This window comes from Anolis sagrei, chromosome 2 (genome assembly GCF_037176765.1).
Source record: "Anolis sagrei isolate rAnoSag1 chromosome 2, rAnoSag1.mat, whole genome shotgun sequence".
Taxonomy (NCBI): domain Eukaryota; kingdom Metazoa; phylum Chordata; class Lepidosauria; order Squamata; family Dactyloidae; genus Anolis; species Anolis sagrei.
This window is the reverse complement of record NC_090022.1, coordinates 28,004,240-28,022,133: the sequence shown is the minus strand read 5'-3', so window position 1 is coordinate 28,022,133 and position 17,894 is coordinate 28,004,240. Positions and strand designations below refer to the sequence as shown.

Here is a 17,894-nt window from a genome sequence, read left to right as displayed (position 1 = left end):
CTCAGCCCCACACTTTGGGGTTGTATAAAAGAAGCAGGACACTCTCTTGTGATCTAACTTGCCCCTTGTAGCATACACTCCCCAAAGTGGGCCTGAAGCTTGTACCTTTGAAGAGGGGAGCGATGTTCCAGGCAGCAATCCCACCTTGCTTCATAAACTGCCCCAAGGCCACCTCCAGGAAGAAGACGGGGATCCCCCCAACAAAGACGATAAGCAGGTAAGGAATCAGGAAGACACCTGCAAAGAGAGACACAGAGAGAGTCAAAGTCCCATTGCTGTGATGATGTGAGTGGATATGAAAAGCAGGGCCTTTTTAGAGGTGGTGCAGAAGAATGGCTTCCTCCAAAATGACTTGTCAAGATCCCAACCCCATTTGTATTTAATTAGATTTGAAAAGCTCTGTGTTTCAAACTGTGTGTCGGGACACACAAGCATGTCGTCTACAATCCCTTGGTGTGTCACGTGAAAACTGCTCCCCGTATGATCTGCTTTGAACTAGATTATATTCAACTGCCATATAATCCAGTTCAAAGCAAATAATCTGGATTTTATATAACAGTGTAGATCCAGCCTTGGAAAAGTTCAGAAAGCTCTGAATAGAATAAACGTATACATGACTATATGAAAGTTAAGTCTAAATGCATAAAGTCTGGATTATCATGCATTAAGAGTGCAAAATATTGCAGCCTATGCATTCTGGTGTGTTTTGTATTAATCTGTTGCTCTCTGCTGCTATAGTCTTTCATGTACTCAAGTAGTGTCATCATTAAAGTTTTATTTTGTGCCATTTCTTTTGTTTCATATTTTGAGCTGTTGCTTCTTTACTTATGCGAGCTACTGGTTCTTCTATACTACCATATAAAATAGCCCCCGGTGGCACAATAGGTCCCAACGTATCTCCCTCTATGTTACGCCTCGTAGTTTAAGATCCACTGGAGAGGCCCTGCTCTTGGTCCCACCGGCATCACAAACACGTCTGCTAGGGACAAGAGACAGGGCCTTTTCGGTTGTGACCCCCCGCTTGTGGAATTCACTCCCCAGCGAAATTAGATCGGTGCCCTCCCTCCTTTCCTTTAGGAAAAAACTGAAATCGTGGTTTTAGTTTTGTGGCTTGCAGGCACAATGGCACATTGGACATTGAACTGAACCATATGACTGTTATGATAATGGAAATGGCCATATGATTGCATAAGTAATGTTATTGTTTTTAATCTATTCTGTATTTATGGTTTTATATTGTTGTTTATATTGTGACATTAGAGAATCGAATTGTTGCCAGTATATGCCGATATGAGTCCCCCCTCAGGAATTGAGAAGGGCGGGGTAGAAATGTTGTAAATAAACAAAATAAATTAAACCCTTGTGCCAGCAGGACCACTGACCGACAGGTCAGTGGTTCCAATCCAGGGAGAGCGGGTAGAGCTCCCTCTGTCAGCTCCAGCTCTCCATGCGGGGACATAAGAGAAGTCTCCCACAAGATGGTAAAACATCAAACATCCAGGCATCCCCTGAGCAACGTCCTTGCAGACAACCAATCTCTCACACCAGAAGTGACTTGCAGTTTCTCAAGTCGCTCCTGATATGGGGGGAAAAAACCAAACCATATAAAATCCAGATTATCTGATTTGAATTGGATTATCTGGCAGTGTAGACTCATAGAATCTAGTTCAAAGCTGGTGCTTCACCAAACTACTCAATTCCATAGCACTGAGATGTGGCACTAAAAGTGGTGTCAAACTGCATTGATTCTATAATGTAGATGTACCCTATGTGGTTATAGAAATAGCAGCTGGCATGGAATGACCTCAAATAGTGCTCTCTCCTTACTATTTATCACCATGCTGCGCTCAGAGAGAGCTGTGCAACCTACTCTCAAGACGATGATCATTTATTTATACAGTGCCCTCAGTGTACATGGCACTTTACAAGAAAAACAGCAAAGAACAAGAGGTCCTGCCAAAAGCGTACCATTTAAAATGTGTAAACACATACACAAAAGCCAAAAAAACACAAAGAGGTAATGTCAGGCTAAATATCAATGCAAGAATAACTCAAGAAAACCAGCACTGTATACCAACAACAATCTTATATACACATAATAAAAGTGAAAATGTATGTGGCGCTCCATACAGTCATGCCAGCCACATGACCTTGGAGGTGTCTACGAACAACGCTGGCTCTTTGGCTTAGAAATGGAGATGAGCACCAACCCCCAGGGTCAAACATGACTGGACTTAATGTCAGGGGAAAAACTTGACCTTTTACCTATGCATGTATGTGGCTGGGCTGCCTACTTCCACAAACAGCTTTAACCCACAGTGCTGAGGAGCCACCAAAAGCCCTTCCTCCAGTGTCATTTCAAGTTATAGCGAGCACCATGAACATCTAGCTTAACCCCTGCTAATGTCCTCCCCAAACACCATACTACCCACTACTCAATGAATGCTTTCATTCTGGGACAATATCATCCTAGATTTTACATGTTTCCTCCACCACAGACATCCTACTGTTCTGCCTCTCTTCATTGGTGTGGAATTTGCATGATCCCACCCACTGCCTCTCCTTTAAACCTTTTATACTCTTTTCAATTTTGTCTTCACAACAAACACAGCAAAACTAATCAGCAGCTAAACATACTGGAGGAGTTTGGGGGTTGACTCCACATGATGGAAGTTGTAGTTCACCCTGCATCAAATCAGAGCACTTTCACCCCCACTGACAATGGACCTGGACCACATTTGGCACACAGAACCCCCATGACCTAAGAAAAATATTGGAAAGGTTTTGGGGGAATTCACTTTGATTTATAGCCATTGTAGGAACTGGGATTTATAGTTCACCTGTAACCAAAGAGCACTCTGGACCCTACCAATGATGGCCCTGGACCTAACCTGGCACACAGAACCACCATGACCAACTGAAACTACTGGAGGAATTTGAGGGGGCTGACCCACCATGGTGGGAGCTCTAGTTTATTCTTCAGCCATAGATCACACTGAACCCCACCAATGATGCATCTAGAGCAAACTTGCCCAACATGACAACCTTTAACTAATGATGAAGTTTCAGAGGGGGTTAACCTGGCATGATGTGAGTTGTAGTTTACTCACAACGGTATGCATTTTGTAAAATAAAAAAGTGACCTTTTCAAATAACCTGGGCAACACCAGGTATCCAAGCTACTATATCAATAATGATCAAATCATTCACTGAATTATAATTACTTACAATTAAATAAATCAATGATACAAGAAGACATTTACTGACTCGAAAAACCTTGTAAAACTTCAACTCCTGTGATTCTGACTGGAACAGCTTTTCTCTCATTGTCTTTGGAGCATTTCAGGCCAAGCTGCACCACGGTAAACCTCTCACAAGCCCTTCAGTTTGAAGTTATTGCAACAGGAACAATAATGTTTACTGCTTTAATGGCACATTAGAAGGTTTCCTTTTAAGGGCTTCGTGTAATATAATTTTAACCACAGCAATGTGCGTACTTACTGGCTGATAATGCGGGTTACCATAAACATTACTTTTTGAGCGTTTGCCAGCCTACCATTGAAGCTAAAAGTTGGGAGTGTAGAGAATGCATACAGTCCAAGAATGAAGCCCCAGGAAATCCATTCAAGGACCAGAGTTTGGAAATATTGGTTATGATAGTTGGAGGATTCTGAGGCCCCTTCTACACAGCTGTATAAAAATTATTTATTTACGATATTTATATGCCACCCTTCTCACCCCGAAGGGGACTCAGAGCGGCTTACAAGGTATATATACATACAATATATTATATTATTAGCATAGTACAATATGAGTATTAAATATTACTATATTGTACTATGCCATTATATTGCAATATTATTAGTAATATTACATGTAATTATTATATTATATAAAATTATTAATCATATTATTATAATTAATATTATATTGCATTACATTATAATATTATAAATATTATATGTATATACAATATATTATATTATATTATATTATATTATATTATATTATATTATATTATATTATATTATATTATATTACGTTATATTATTAGAATAGCACAGGAGACAAATCCACATTACCTGCTTCAAACTGGATTATATGGCAGTATAGATTCATATAATGCGGATCAGAGCAGATTATTTGGATTATCTGATTTGATAATCGGGATTATATAGCAGTGTAGAAGGCACCTGAGAGTTGGAATCACAAATATAGCTACAGTAGGGGCAAATGAAGAAACTGTTCCTCCAAATTATATTTCCTCCATTTCTTTTGCTCTCCTAGTCTCTAACACTGAAGGGATTGAGGGTGCATCTATACTGTAGAATTAATTATTCAAGAACACAGAAATGCTGGACCACACCAACAACCACCATGTCAGACTACACAGAGAAGCCATTGAAATCCACAAGCATGTGGACAATTTCAACAGAAAGGAAGAAACCATGAAAATGAACAAAATCTGGCTACCAGTATTAAAAAACTCTAAAATTACAACAGCAAAACAGCAGAGAGGAAACAACCAGGCACATCTTAACACCTCTCAACAGGGGATTTTCCCAGGCTCAGCCAGGCCTTCAAATGCTAATGAAGGTGATCAGTTGAAACATTCACACCTAGCTCCAGCAGGGAAGAGCTCCTTGCCCCACCCCTGCCATTCCACAGATATATAAGCCCATTGTCCTAATTCCAACAGACCTCACTACCTCTGAGGATGCTTGCCATAGATGCAGGCGAAACGTCAGGAGAAATGCCTCTAGAACATGGCCCTATAGCCCAAAAAAACCCACGAGAACCTAGAATTAATGCAGTTTGAACCCTCTTTAACTGCCATGGCTCAATGCTATGAATCTCTGGGATCTGTAGTGCGGTGAGGCACCAGTACTCCTTGACACATAATGCTACAGACCTCATACAATTACAGCTCCCAGGATCCCAAAAATTGAGCAACGGCAGTTAAAGCGGAGTCAAACTACATTAATCTAGTAGTTTGCATCTAGTATAGATGCAAACTACTATGCATCTAGTATAGATGCACTCTAGAAAGGCTCATGTTCCGGTGCCAATTTCTTTTGCCTTGCAGATTTGATTTCTTTCCTGTGTTCCTCCTCTTGTTATTTTGGAGGCAGGCTCTGCTTGTTTTGCATATGTTACTCATTATATGGGTCAATGATTCATAACAATGACGTTTCACAATATATTTTTAATGGATAGGGAAAGGTGTTTGCTCCCATCTGGGGCTGAATATTTTTTCCCCATCTTCTTAAAAGGCTTTTGAAGGAGAAGCATCCTGGTTCTGTTCAGCCATGCAAAACATCCCCGTGCAGAAGCTGGTCGGAGGGCTCAACTTCATTCCTCTTTTGTGGAGCCAAACCGATTTGCCACCTGCGAAATGCTGATCTGCCCACCGAGAAACTCGTGACGACGAAGTGCCTGCAGTGGATGCGCTCAGCCCGGCTTGTTCTCTCCTGTTTTGAACATGTGACGCTGCAGAGTCTTACTCAGCTTGGGATGTGGGTTGTGCTTTTCCCAGTGGCGACAGGCGATGAGTAAGCAATGCATCCCCTCCAATGTTTTCATGTATGAAAACCAGGATAAGTGTGGCCGAGCAACATCCGAGTGCAGCCAAGATGGTAAAAGATACGAATGAGGAAAAATGCAAATCCTAGGAGATGCTGCAGCAGTTTGCTTTTGCCTGTGTCATCTGGGAAGAGCAAGAATCCTCCTTCTCTTCTCCACCCCTTGATACCTAATTGCGTTCAAACCGCTTTTGCTCTTTGAACTCACTTTGTAGCACAGGAAATAATTTAAAGACACTGGAGGTAGAAGGGTGAATATATACAGGCAGTCCCCGAGTTACAAACAACTGGCTTACAAATGATTCATAGTTAAGAATGGGAGTGAGATAACAGGAAGTGGGAGGAAATATCCTCCTAGGAACTTTAAGATCGTCTGGGGAGGCCCTGCTCTTGGTCCCGCCTTCGTCACAAGTACGGTTGGCGGGGACGAGAGACAGGGCCTTCTCAGTGGTGGCCCCTCAGCAATGGAACGCTCTCCCTAAGTATATCAGATCAGCCCCCTCCCTTTTAACATTTCGACAGTGAGTCAAAACATGGCTTTTTGAGCAGACATTTGCAAATACAATGTAACAGACATAGGAAAATGGAATGGTTGGACGATTTGATTGGACAATGTTTTTATTGATTTCGCTATGGTTTTATTATCCTATTATTTTTATTGTATTGAAATTGTATTTTATGGTCTTGATACCAACTGTAAACCGCCCCGAGTTGCCTGTGGGCTGAGAGGGACGGTATATAAATATAGTAAATAAATATATAATAAATAAATAGGAAGGGAAATTCACTCTTGAAAGACCTATTATAGGGAAAAAGTATCTTCACTGAAGCTTTATCAAGTGTCATTTGGGGAATTATCTCCTATCCAGCACTCACTTCAATAATAGTAATGATTTTTAGCAGCAGAAAATGTCCTGGCTTAAATTGCACTAGCTTGGGTATCTACATATATTGGTGCATAGCTCCTGTCATTCTGATACCCATTGGATTGTGTTGGACTACAGGTCCCATCATTCTCAGGCTATGCATACTGAGAATGATGGGACCTGTAGTCCAACACAATCCAGTGGGTATCAGTTTGGAGAAATGTATAGCACATGATGAGAGATAAATTTCTGTGCTAATGTATTGCAATAACTATATATACAATTTTGCCATACTTAAGTGTGGACCAGAATTTCAGTCCTGAATACACATTTATTGGAGCCCCCAGTGGAGGATTTATTTTGTGCCATTTCTTTTGTTTTATATTTTGGGCTGTTGCTTCTTTAATTATGCAATCTACCGGTTCTTCTACACTACCATATAAAATAGCCCCCGGTGGCACAATGGGTTAAACCCTTGTGCTGGCAGGACTTGCTGATTGACAGGTCAGAGAGGTTTGAATCTGGGGAGAGCGTGGATGAGCTCCCTCTGTCAGCTCCAGCTCCCCGTGCAAGGACATGAGAGAAGCCTCCCACAAGGATGGTAAAATATAAAAAACATCTGGGTGTCCCCTGGGCAACGTCCTTGCAAACGGCCAATTCTCTCACACCAGAAGCGACTTGCTGTTTCTCAATTTGCTCCTGGCATGAAAAAACAAAACACATTTATTGCCTCCATACCCAAATGTACATTATTCACTGTGGTATATCACTGTCTTTCACAATGTAACCAGGCTGAAAGAAAGTACGCTCTGCCTACAAAGCATCAGGATGGGAGAATGGATAATTGTAGCCGTAGTAAGAACAAATAGATCTGGGGACTGAAAAGGATGTAACAGATAATGCAGGACAAAGCAGTAATCAGAGTACAGCTCATTCTCAAGACTGAACAGTTACAATTAAGGGAGAGAGGGATGGAAAAGGGCAGATACTGGAGAGAGCATTCAGGATGACACATCCAAAACATTATCCCATGAATTGCTCATGCTTTGCTGTGGCCAACTTACCCCCCCCCCCTTTCTCTCCTCCTTTCTTTCTTTCTTTCCTTCCTTCCTTCCCTTTTTTTTCTTTCTCTTCCCTTCCTTCCTTTTTTTCCCTTTCTCTTCTCTTCCTTCTTTCCCTTTCCCCCCCTTCTCTTCCCTTCCTTCCTCCCCTTCTCTTTCTCCCTTCTTCCTTCTCTACCTATTATTGGACTGCAACTCCGAGTAGTCCTCCTGATCAATCTACCTACCTACCTACCTACCTACCTACCTATCTCAATCTTATCTATCTGGAGGATTGCTGGGAGTTGCAATCCAGGAATAGGAAATTGGAAATATGCAGGGATTGGGATGCCCTCAAAAAATCCAAGGAGAAGAAAGCTTGCATCTTGGAAGCAGTGCATTTGGATCTTCCTCCTCTCCTAAAGGGCCTGGTCTAGGGAATGCTGGGAGCTGTAGTCCGGAAGAGAGTATGGATATGCTATTGTGTGTTTTGTTTGCCTGGGGGAGTAATTTCTATGCATGCGCTGTAGCGTCTTTTTGCTTTTTAAATCCCCTCCGTTGTGTTTTCAGTGTTTTATGAGTGATGGTCACTCATTGGCCTGAAAGGTGTATTGTATCCAAATTTCGTGTCAATTTGTTCAGTTGTTTTTGAGTTATGTTAATCTCACAACAGGGAAAGCCAATTAAGTTTTCCCTAATTTTTAGATTAATCTCTTGCAGTTTGAATTCACTGCTCGGCATCTCTCTGGAGCAACAGAAAACAAGCTTCTCCCCTCCTCGATGTGACGTCCTTTCAACTATTTAAACATGTCCCCTCTTAAGTTTCTTTCTTCCTCCAAGCTAAACATACCCAGCTCCCTGAGCCACTCCTTACAGGGCTTGGTTTTCAAAAATTTGACCATTTTGATCGCCCCTCTCTGGACACCTTCAGCTTGTCAATATCCTTCTTGAATTATAGTGTCCAGAACTGAACACAATCTTATTCCAGGTGAGGTCTGACCAAACCAGAATAGAATGAGACTATGACTTCCTTCCAAACTGAGCCACCAGTGGCACAGTTGGTTAAACCACTGAGCTGCTGACTTTGCTGACCAAAAGGTCATTGGTTCAAATCCAGGGAGGGGGTTGAGCTCCCGCTGTTAGCCCCAGCTTCTGCCAACCTAGCCATTCAAAAACATACAAATGTGAGTAGATTAATAGGTATCACTCCAGTGGGAAGGTAGTGGTGCTCCATGCAGTCATGCTGGCCACATGACTTTGGATGTGTCTACAGACAACACCAACTCTTTGGCTTAGAAATGGAGATGAGCACCAACCTCCAGCATCAGATACGACTGGACTTAATGTCAGGGGAAAACCTTTACCTTTACTATGACTTCCTTCCATCTAGTTCCTATACTTCTAGTGATGCAGTCTAGAATCATAATGGCAGCATTAGTTGCAGCATCACACTGTTCGTCTTGTGGCCTACTAAGACTCCTAGATCCCTTTCATGTGTATTGTTTTAAAGTCAGGTATCAATCATCCTCTATCTATATGCATTTCCATTTCATTTTTTCTCCCTAAGTGTAGTAGTAGTAGTAGTAGTAGTAGTAACACTTTATTTATATTCTGCTCTATCTCCCCAAAGGGACTCAGGGCAGATTACAACATACACAGATAGGCAAACGTTCAATGCTTTTAATACAGTGGAATAACAATGACATGCAAGTACACAGAACAAAGGTAAAGGCTTCCCCTTTCATCTCCAGCTTTCTGGAACCAGTGCTCAACTCTGGCCATGAGGGGGTGCTCTTGTTCCATTTCCAAACCGAGGAGACTGTTGTCTGTAGACACCTTCTCGTTTTGTTGCCGGCATGACTGCATGGGTGCCTTTATTACCTTCCTGCCGAAGAGGTACCAATTGATCTACTCACATTTGCATATGTTCAAACTGCTAGGTTGGCAAGAGCTAGCTTGTGTGCTGCCCTGGAGACTAGGACGCAGAACAATGGCTTCAAATTACAGAAAAGGAGATTCCACCTGAACATTAGGAAGAACTTCCTAACTGTTCCTAACTGTGGAACTCTCTGCCGCAGAGTGTGGTGGAGGCTCCTTCATTGGAGGCTTTTAAACAGAGGTTGGATGGCTATCTGTCAAGGGTAGTTTGAATGCGATTTTCCTGCTTCTTGGGGGGTTGGACTGGGTGGCCCACAAAATCTCTTCAAACTCCATGACTCTATGATTCTAACAGTGGGAGCTCACCCCAACCTGTGGCTTCGAACTGCCAACCTTTATGTCAGCAGATTCAACAGTTCAACGGTTTAGCCTGTTGAGACACCATGGAGATAGTACCACGCATTTCTCCAAATTCATTTCCGTTAGTTTTGACCCATCTCTTTAATTTAAATACCCAGAATCTTTCAGTCAGTGGATTCTGGGAGCTGTAGTCCAAGGCAGCACATTCCCAAAGTTCTTAATTCCTCCTTGTGGTCATTTGGAAACCTTTTAGCCCACTGAGTCCCAGTTTTCAACTCCTCTGCCCCAGAGCCAGTTTCCATAATAAGATACACCCCACCCACCCATCCCAGGTACTATATCATCCACAATGGCAATCCCTGGCACAATACTCCTCACCTCCTCCGTTCTTGTAGCAGAGGTATGGAAAGCGCCAGACGTTGCCCAGTCCTACCGCAAAGCCAACGCACGACATGATGAAGTCCATCTGCCGGGTCCAGGTCTCCCGCTCAGGAAAGGGCAGCTTGGTGGTGGTGCCCATGGGTACCACCAGAGGGGCAGTGATGGTCCTTTCCTCGAGGGCGGGCTCTCCTGTGCCGCCGATGGGCTCGGCGCTCTCTGCCTCGGCCACCTCTGAGCACCCACTGCCCTCTGTGGAGACAAACACATTGGCATGAGCCCACAGCAACTCACAGAAATTGCTCTGGAGCAGACGTGGGCAAACTTGGACCCTCCAGGTGTTTTGGACTTCAACTCCCACCATTCCCAACAGCCTCAGGCACTTTCCTTTTCCCCCTCAGCCGCTTAAGCGGCTGAGGGGGGAAAGGAAGGGACCTGAGGCTGTTGGGAATGGTGGGAGTTGGGAATGGGAATGTTGGGAATGTTGGGAATGGTGGGAATTGAAGTCCAAAACACCTGGAGGGCTCAAGTTTGCCCATGCCCGCTCTAACTCCAATAGAGAGCTGACTGTAAGTCAAAGCAAAATAGGGGAAACAATTGGAAAACAAAAGTTTAAATGAGCATTGAACAACCATACACTTCAAAACATTAATTTAGAACACTTAAAGGCACACTGAACCCTATTAAATATTAAAACTAGCACACATATTGCATTGCCCCAACCAGTTAAGAGCTGGAGGCTTGCTGAAATAAGAAACTCCTTTTTGCCTGATCTCAAAATGAGAGCAGACTACTTAAATAAGAAAAGAGGGGTGCATCCACATTGTAGAATTAATGCAGTTTGACAGCACTTTACGTAAGTGCCATGGCTCTAGGCAATGGAATAGTGAGAATTATAGTTTGCAAGATCTGTAGCCTTCTCTGTCAAAGAGTGCAAACCATGACTCCCCTGATCCCATGGCATTGCGGCATGGCAGTTGAAGGGGTGTCAAACTGCATCAGTTCTATAGTGTAGATGCACTTTACACTGACAAAAAGAGTCAGCTGAAAACTGTGAGTCAGGCATGGGCAAACTTCGGCCCTCCAGGTGTTTTGGACATCAACTCCCATAATTCCTAACAGCTGGTAGACTGTTAGGAATTGTGGGAGTTGAAGTCCCAAACACCTGGAGGGCCAAAGTTTGCCCATGCTTGCTGTAACTCCATAGGCATAAAATGTAGAGTCCTGGATTATATCAATGAACAACACAGCAATTAGTATTTTTGTTCCTCAGAAGAGACACATAATGAAGGGAACGATCAACACAAATCCCGCTTTCCCCAACAGTCAATCATATCACTTAGTATGAGTGATTTATATGGCTCAATGGAAGACAGAGATGTCTGACAGCTGAGATTTCCATATCGGCATCCTTTACACAGATGCAAATATCTCTCATATTTAACATGTTTTTAGAAAAGGCGGAAGACATCTGTTTGTGACATGTGCTTTCCATCCCTTACATATCTTGCATTTCATAGGCATTGTTTTGTGATTGGTCCTTGCAATGTAAACACAGGATTAATTGGGCCGTGTCATTGGGCTGGTTGGAAGGAAAACAGACTAACGCGTTCCCCTTAACGTTTTAGTTTGACCTTCAAACTTTGGATTTTTTAAAACAATATCAGCTGGGTGGCACTATAGATATAAACCACAGCACTCTTCATGATGTTACCGAAGGCTTTCATGGTCGGAATCACTGTGTTGCTGTGAGTTTTCCAGGCTGTATGGCCATGTTCCAGAAGCATTCTCTCCTGATATTTCACCCACATCTATGGAAGGCATCAGAGATTGAGGAGTCTGTTGGAAACTAGGCAAATAAGGTTTATATATCTATGGAATATCCAGGGTGGGAGAAAGAACTCTTGTCTGTTTGAGGCAAGTGTGACAATTGGCCACCTTGTTTAGCATTTAATGTCCTTGCAGTTTCAAAGCCTGGCTGGTTGCTGCCTAGGAGTTGAAGTCCAAAACACCTGGAGGGCCAAAGTTTGCCCATAGGCATAGAATGTAGAGTCCTGGATTATATCCATGAGGTGTAAGAATCAATCAGGGCCTGCTAATACAGGCATCAGAGGTTGAGAGGTCTATTGGAAACTAGGCAAGTAAGGTTTATATAACTGTGGAGTATCCAGGGCGGGAGAAAGAACTCTTGCCTGCTTGAGGCAAGTGTGAATGTTGCAACTAGCCACCTTGTTTAGCATTTGATGGCCTTGCAGCCTCAAAGCCTGGCTGGTTACTGCCTAGGAGGATCCTTTGTTGTGAGGTGTAAGAATCATTCAGGGCCAGCTAACACAGGCATCAGAGGTTGAGAGGTCTATTGGAAATTAGGCAAGTAACGTTTATATATCTGTGGAATATCCAGGGTGGGTGAAATAACTCTTGTCTGCTTGAGGCAAGTGTGAATGTTGCAATTGGCCCCCTTGATTAGCATTTGATGGTCTTGCAGCTTCAAAGCCTGGCTGGTTGCTGCCTGCGAGATCCTTTGTTGGGAGGTGTTAGCTGGCCCTGATTGATTCTTAAACCTCACAAACAAGGATCATCCTAGGCAGCAACCAGCCAGGTTTTGAAGCTGCAAGGCCATCAAATGCTAAATATGGTGACCAATTGCAACATTCACACTTGCTCAAACAGTCAAGAGTTCTTTCTCCCACCCTGGATATTCCACAGATATATAAACCTCACTTGCCTAGTTTCCAACAGACCCCCTCAACCTCTGAAGATGCCTGCCACTGATGTGGGCAAAACGTCATGAGAGAATGCTTCTGGAACATGGTCATACAGCCTGAAAAATTCACAGCAACTCTTCATGCTGTTGCATGAGATTCTGGGCAGATCTAGATATAATATTTTAAAAGGCAACAAGTTTAGTAAAGTATGTGGGGGCATGGTTTGGATTTCCTGGCTGTCCTTCTCTGCGCTGCCTCCACTGACCATGCAATATGTCCTTCTAGGCTTTCTCATAAGTAGTGGGACGCATGGGATTACTTGAAATGCTTATCCAGCTCGGCTGGTTCAACTTTTCAGCCATTTTGCAGTGCTCCTAATCAGGGTAATTAAAGCTTTAGAAAGGGAAAGGTTTTCTCCTCCTCTCAACTTACAATTGAAGACGACTGAGAGCAAAGGTTTAAAAGGGAAGAAATAGAAAAAGGAAGACATTGCCAAAGAAGAATTTGAATGAATAGCCAGGATATGTAGGGAAAAAGTTAAGAAACGTCAAAGCACAGAACAAACTCAGGCTTGCAAGAGAGATTTTTTAAAAATCACATCTGTAGCAAAAGATAGAACAAGGAAATGGGTTGTTGTGAGTTTTCCAGGCTGTATGGTCATGTTCCAGAAGCATTCTCTCCTGACATTTCGCCCACATCTATGGCAGGCATCCTCAGAGGTTGTGAGGTCTGTTGGAAACTAGGCAAGTGGGGTTTATATATCTGTGGAATGTCCAGGGTGGGAGAAAGAACTCTTGTCTGTTTGAGATGGTTGTACATGTTGCAATGTCTCAAATTCCCCGGAGGAATCACTGATCGCATAGGGACATAAAGAATTGGGAAGCCCTGGCCCTTGAGCGCTCTAACTGGAGGTCAGCTGTGACCAGCAGTGCTGGAGAATTTGAAGAGGTACGAATGGAGGGCGAAAGAGAGAAACGTGCCAAGAGGAAGGCACATCAAGCCAACCCTGACTGGGACCGCCTTCTACCTGGAAACCGATGCCCTCACTACGGGAGAACATGCAGGTCAAGAATAGGGCTCCACAGTCACCTACGTACCCACTGCCAGTACACCGAACTTGGAAGACAATCTTACTCAGTCAAAGCCTGGCTGCTTCCTGCCTGGGGGTCTTTTGTTGGGAGGTGTTAGCTGGCCCTGATTGTTTCCCGGCTGGAATTCCTGTTTTCTGGAATTCCCCTAGTTTCCAACAGACCTCAAAACATCCGAGGATACCTGCCATAGATGTGGGAGAAACGCCAGGAGAGGATGCTTCTGGAACATGGCCATCCAGCCTGAAAAACTCACAACAACCCAGTGATTCTGACCATAAAAGCCTTCAACAACACATTGAAAATAAGTATCTGTAGAATGTCCAGGGTGGCAGAATCCCAAGAAGGAGAAGGTATACCCATTAATCCTTAACAGGAGAAAGAACTTTGGCTGAGGCAAGTGTGAATGTTGCCATTGGCCATCTTGATTAGCATTTGAATAGCCTTGCAGCTTCAAAGCCTGGCTGCTTCCTGTCTGGGGGGGATCCTTGTTGGGAGGTGTTAGCTGGCCCTGATTGTTTCCTGTCTGGAATTCCCTTTTTCTGGAATTCTCCTAGTTTCCAACAGACCTCAAAACCTCCGAGGATGCCTGCCATAGATGTGGGAGAAACGTCAGGAGAAAATGCTTCTGGAACATGGCCATACAGCCAGAAAACTCACAATAACCCAGTGATTCCAGCCATGAAAGCCTTCGCCAACACATTGAAAAGAAGTGTGTTTATAATCCCAAATTAAGGACACAGAGTTCAGGGATGTGATCTTATGACAGCACCTGGTGGGTATTTTGCATTTTGTCCTTCCTCCACAGTCAGTGAAGAAAGATGTGTGCATGCATGCATGTTTATGTGGGAAGATAATATTGGACTGTAATGCGATGGTGCCTCTCTATATCCCCTCCACTCCTTGGCTGAGATTGGGATGACACTCTCCCGGATACAAAGAAAACCTCAAATGCCCCCAAGTCCCAGCCGGGGAACCTGCTTGGCATCACAGCTCTTCCACGTCCGTCCTTGTACTCCCATTCCTTCAAACTCTATGTACTTCAGAAACACTTTGACAGCTCAAGCGATGTGGGAATTTTCCAGGCGCACTTTTATGTAATTTCGCCAGCCCTTAGAGGGGAGAAGAAAGAAAGAAAGACAGAATACCGAAATACCCCGCCCTCTCTCATCCTGGAGTCCTAGTTTCGACGTCACAATGCAGGGTGGTGAGTCACCCACCAGGCAGCGATGCTGAATCCACACACACAAAACACAGTCACATGAACACACACAGCATTAACCATGCTTGCAGTGGACTTGTGCGCTGAGCCAGACAAGGACCGGCACAGCTTGTGATGCTTTGTGATCTATCTAATTTCGTAAAGGATTGGAGACGGAAGTCCAATCTCCTTTACTTTCAGGAAAAAAATATAAAGACATGTATTGTTGAAGGCTTTCATGGCCAGAATCACTGGGTTGTTGTGTGTTTTCTGGGCTGTATGGCCATGTTCCAGCAGCATTCTCTCCTGATGTTTTGCCTGCATCTACGGCAGGTCTGTTGGAAATTAGGCAAGTGGGGTTTATATATCTGTGGAACGTCCAGGGTGGGAGAAAGAACTCTCGTCTGTTTGAGGCAAGTATGAATGTTACAATTGCCCACCTTGATTAGCATTTAATGGTCTTGCAATTGAAAGGTCTGGCTGCTTCCTCCCAACAAAGGATTCCTCCAGGCAGGAAGCAGCCAGACCTTGAAACTGCAAGGCCATTAAATGCTAATCAAAGTGGTTTATTTCAACACTGACCCACCTTAGATATTCCACAGATATATAAACCCCACTTGCCTAGTTTCCAACAGACCTCACAACTGGGTTGTTGTAGGTTTTTTCGAGCCATATGGCCATGGTCTAGAGGCATTTTCTCCTGACATTTAGCCTGCATTTATGGCAAGCATCCTCAGAGGTAGTGACGATGCTTGCCATAGATGCAGGCGAAACGCCAGGAAAGAATGCCTCTTGACCGTGGCCACATAGCCCAAAAAAACCTACAACAACCCAGTGATTCCGGCCATGAAAGCCTTCGACAATACACAGACCTCACAACCTCTGAGGATGCCTGCCATAGATGCAGGCGAAACGTCAGGAGAGAATGCTTCTGGAACTTTGCCATATAGCCCGGAAAAAAACACAACAACCAAATATAAAGACAAACAAAAGCTTCCCGGTGCAAAAAGAGTGCCACCTTGACATAAAGCGAATAGCAAAAGAGGGGTGATGCAAGGAAAGGTCTTCTTCATAGTAGCTTCAGCTGGAGTGAACTTTGAGTGACATGGTCTCTTGCTATTATCAGACAGACATACTCCCTCGCCTCATTCCACTAGCAACTCAGCCGTATCAAGAGACCACCCCAGTGGAAGCCCCTCAAACCCCCTTTTTGTGCTGAACTGGGGAAATGACCCACTTTGGACAAGGAGACAAAGCCCACAAGAGTTGTGGGCAGCAGAGCAAAGCTGCCCAACGCATTCCAGACACAAAGCCCCTTTTCCTTGTCTGGCTCCCCTCCCTCCACATCCCCGCCAACACGCGGCCAAGGCCCTGGCATGTGACGGAGATAATCCCCACTTGTGGGGCTGAAGCCTTTCTTGGACACCTCCCTTTCCCCCCTTGTCGGGATTGACAATTTGGCAGGCGTTACTCACAGGCATTCTCTTGAGCAAAGCCACTTAGAGAGCATGATTTCCTTGGAAACGCCAAGCAAGGAGGAGGCAGAGAAAGTGCCAAAGAGTGGCCAACTTTACACGAACCACATCTCTCCCCCCCCCCCCCCACTCCAACTTCTCCTGCTGTTACTGCCTTATAAGGGGCTGATGAACACAACCCTCTCAATTCTCTATATCTCTTGCTTCACACTTCTGGGAAGACACTGCCTGTGTTAGCAGGGCATTGCTTCTGTTGTTTGCTGTGCCCACAAGAGTCAAACATACTCATCGCATGGAGGGAGAAAACTTGTTTTCTGCTGCTCCAGAGACTAGGATATGGAGCAATGGATTCAAATTGCAAGGAAAGAAATTCCACCTGAATGGGTTGCTGTGAGTTTTCCAGGCTGTATGACCATGTTCCAGAAGCATTCTCTCCTGATGTTTCACCTGCATCTATGGCAGGCATCCTCAGAGGTTGTGAGGTCTGTTGGAAACTAGGCAAGTGGGGGTTTATATGTATGTGGAATATCTAGGGTGGGTCAATGTTAGAATAAACCACTTTGATTAGCATTTAAAGAACTGTTCTCTGTGAATGTTGCAATTGGCTACCTTGATAAGCATTTAAAGTTCTGGTTGTTTCCTGCCTGGGGGAATCCTTTGTTGGGAGGAAGCAGCCAGACCTTGCAACTGCAAGGCCATTAACTGCTAATCAAGGTGACCAATTGTAACATTCACACCTGCCTCAAGCAGACAAGAGTTCTTTCTCCCACCCTAGATATTCTACAGATATATAAATTCCACTTGCCTAGTTTCCAACAGACCTCACAACCTCCGAGGATGGGTGCCATAGATGCAGGTGAAATGTCAGGAGAGAATGCTTCTGGAACATGGCCATACATCTTGGAAAACTCACAGCAACCTAGTGATTCCAGCCATGAAACCCTTCGACAATACATTACACCTAAACATTAGGAAGAACCTCCTGACAGTAAGAGCTGTCCGGCAGTGGAATGTGCTGTCTCGTGGAGTGTGGTGGAATCTCTTTCCCTGGAGATTTTAAAGCAGAGACTGGATGGCCATCTGCTGGGATTGCTTGGTCTGTATTTTCCTGCATGGCCAGGGGTTGGACTAGATGGCCCTTATGATTTCTTCCAATTCTGCAATTCTACAGGGAGTTCACATCCTATTAACTCCGGATGAATGAGCCTGGACCTATCTACTGACACCGCTCTTGATTCTGTATTTGACTGTCATCATGCCAACTTATGAGATTGGTCTGCTGCCGCCGCTAATATCTTAGAAATGCAATAGAAAAAGCCAC

At 44.1% G+C, this 17,894-nt stretch overlaps 1 protein-coding gene across 1 annotated transcript in view; it reads right to left on the bottom strand.

The window, feature by feature from the left end:
* The window catches only part of LOC132769460 (sodium- and chloride-dependent creatine transporter 1-like), a 47,526-nt gene that overhangs the window by 28,278 nt on the left and 1,354 nt on the right, over window positions 1-17,894 (bottom strand). Inside the window, exons 2-3 of the mRNA XM_060766496.2 lie at window positions 10,105-10,356; window positions 106-237 (exon numbers count right to left, since the gene is read on the bottom strand). Of these exons, the coding sequence (XP_060622479.2) occupies window positions 106-237; window positions 10,105-10,356 (384 nt within the window). The remainder of the gene's footprint in view (window positions 1-105; window positions 238-10,104; window positions 10,357-17,894) is intronic.